Source organism: Puntigrus tetrazona, chromosome 12 (genome assembly GCF_018831695.1).
Source record: "Puntigrus tetrazona isolate hp1 chromosome 12, ASM1883169v1, whole genome shotgun sequence".
In the NCBI taxonomy this organism is placed as follows: Eukaryota; Metazoa; Chordata; class Actinopteri; order Cypriniformes; family Cyprinidae; genus Puntigrus; species Puntigrus tetrazona.
The window spans coordinates 1-2,126 of NC_056710.1; the positions used below are offsets into that span (position 1 = coordinate 1).

At 44.6% G+C, this 2,126-nt stretch overlaps 1 protein-coding gene across 3 annotated transcripts; it reads left to right on the plus strand.

The window, feature by feature from the left end:
• On the plus strand, window positions 1-2,112 carry LOC122355222 (methyl-CpG-binding domain protein 4-like). 3 transcript variants are annotated; one of them, XM_043253273.1, is made up of 6 exons: window positions 1-113; window positions 194-272; window positions 425-484; window positions 867-1,019; window positions 1,370-1,519; window positions 1,947-2,112. In XM_043253273.1, the coding sequence occupies exons 2-6, from the start codon at window positions 218-220 to the stop codon at window positions 2,057-2,059; spliced, it is 531 nt and encodes a 176-aa protein (XP_043109208.1). In that variant the 5' UTR covers window positions 1-113; window positions 194-217; the 3' UTR covers window positions 2,060-2,112. The 3 variants fall into 3 exon arrangements, with proteins under 3 accessions (XP_043109208.1, XP_043109205.1, XP_043109209.1); XM_043253270.1 differs by having other exon boundaries at window positions 7-272; window positions 1,947-2,110; XM_043253274.1 differs by having other exon boundaries at window positions 7-272; window positions 867-1,001; window positions 1,947-2,100.
• Window positions 2,113-2,126: the final 14 nt, after the last annotated feature.

Genomic DNA, 2,126 nt, shown 5'->3' on the forward strand with positions numbered 1-2,126 from the left:
TTAAGTCCTGAAGACCACTGCCCTAGAAACCACCTAGCAACAGCCTAGCAACCAGCCCTTAGATACCATCATGACACGACATTTAGCAGCCTAAAAAAAGCACCTAGCAACCAGTGAGTACACGACTGCAGCCACCTAGCAACGCAGTACTGAACACTGAGCAGAGCTTAGCGACGCTGTGGTGTATGTGTAGGGTGAGTGAGGTATCTTCAGAGACATGCCACGCCAGAGAAGATCCCAGAGGAGAGAGACGAGTCCGGAGACGAGCAGCGGTGAGTCTACAGCAACCTGCTCTGTGCCTCCTTGTTTCATCTAAAAGAAGTCTTAAGCAGTCGTGAAGTCCTGACATTAAAATGTCGCGTGCACTGCTAAGCTGACTGGAATGCTAGCTAATGTTTTTCACCTGTAGTCGTCTTCTTCTTAGGGTTGAAGCCACAGGCAGAGAAACGGAAGACGAGTCCCTACTTCAGCGGAAGGAATGGAGGTAGGTGGAGAATGCTTTTTATTAATATGTTTTATTTTGTAAACCTTACTACACATATGCATAAAACATAACCATTTTATCAAGCTGTTATGAATTCACTGCTTCTCGGGGCTTCCTGCTTTATTATAAAATGGATAGTTCCTCTGCTTGATTCTGATTGGTTGAGCCCTGTCCAAAGCCGTTGTAAAATTCTCTACAGACACACACACCTTTGTTTATGTCTGTGTTGCTCGGCAACAACCGCGTTCCAACCACAAACGTTTTTCTATCTTTACTGTACAGAAGCACATTTGCTGTTTTATTTAGTGAACGCTTGCTGTAAGACGCACTTAGCTTTAAGGCACTTAGCTTTATCTCAGATTTAACCAGCGCTCTCCCTCAGCTCTCAGCGCCCCGAAGCGCAAGGCCTTCAGGAAGTGGACTCCGCCGCGCTCGCCCTTCAACCTGGTGCAGGAGACGCTGTTCCACCAGCCCTGGAAGCTTCTGGTGGCCACCATCTTCCTGAACAAGACCAGCGGTACGCAGCATTGCATCGGTGTGTCTGGGTTTAAAGGGACAGCGGCCTAATTTAGCTGCTATTTCCCAAACCAACGACAGAAACTCACTCACTGCTCTTGAACGAATCCCTTCAGTAGCCCTAATAAAGATTAATGTACATTTATTAATAGATATGAATATGTCCTCTTGAAAGATTGAAGAATAATCTAAACAAGGCGAAAACTTATTTTAAATGCGATTAATCACTAAACACTAGAATTATGGTAATTTAGAGAAATGCTTAAATGCAGTAGACTGTAATAAACCCGCTAAGTCTTGATACTTAGTTAACTAAAAGTAAAAGTAGTTTGAATGAAGACTAACTAAGTCGCAGCTGTTTTCCTGCAGGTAAGATGGCGATCCCGGTGCTGTGGGAGTTCTTCGAGCGCTATCCGAGCCCAGAGGTGACCCGGGCCAGTGACTGGAGACCTCTGTCTGACCTTCTGCAGCCGCTGGGTCTCAGCACGCTCCGAGCCAAAACACTCATCCGCTTCTCCGGTACAGCAACCCTTCATTTACTCAAAACAAGACCTTTAGCTGAAACTGTGCTCCCTAATAGTGAGTGCCATCACTTCAAGAGTCTAAGACAGCAGATAGAGCAAACACAAAATGAATGGCTCCTGACACGGCGTAGGAAGTTCTCATGAGAACTAAATACACAGCTAATAAATCGCTTTTAAATAGCAAAACCACACTTGATAATTATTTTATGTTTAAAAGTAGCTCCAGATCAGTCATGGGTATTCAATTCTTCAAATTTGATTCTTTCATTTTAGAGCATTGGCTGAGTTACAGAAACCATGAGTTGAGCTGAAAATCATCGTAATGATAGACTGTGGAGCTTACATCTAGTGCTGGAGCGCATCACACTGTAAATATTCTCAATGATATTCTCCTGATAGTGTGACATTGTCTTGTTGGTCAGATGAGTATCTGAGTAAATCATGGCGGTATCCCATCGAGCTCCATGGCATTGGAAAATACGGGAACGATTCCTACCGTATCTTCTGCGTGGAGGAGTGGAGAGAGGTACAGTAACAGTACAAACACTACACTGCTTTACTGGAGTTCTGCTCGCTGCATGTGAGTGTGTGTGTGTGTGTGT

What these genes read in the sequence shown, in the direction of transcription:
- LOC122355222 (XM_043253273.1), top strand. Translation starts at nt 218, where the DNA reads ATGCCACGCCAGAGAAGATCCCAGAGGAGAGAGACGAGTCCGGAGACG. An exon ending in CTTCAGCGGAAGGAATGGAG is followed by an intron (nt 485 to 866) that starts GTAGGTGGAGAA and finishes GCTCTCCCTCAG; the next exon opens with CTCTCAGCGCCCCGAAGCGC. An exon ending in CGGTACGCAGCATTGCATCG is followed by an intron (nt 1,020 to 1,369) that starts GTGTGTCTGGGT and finishes GTTTTCCTGCAG; the next exon opens with GTAAGATGGCGATCCCGGTG.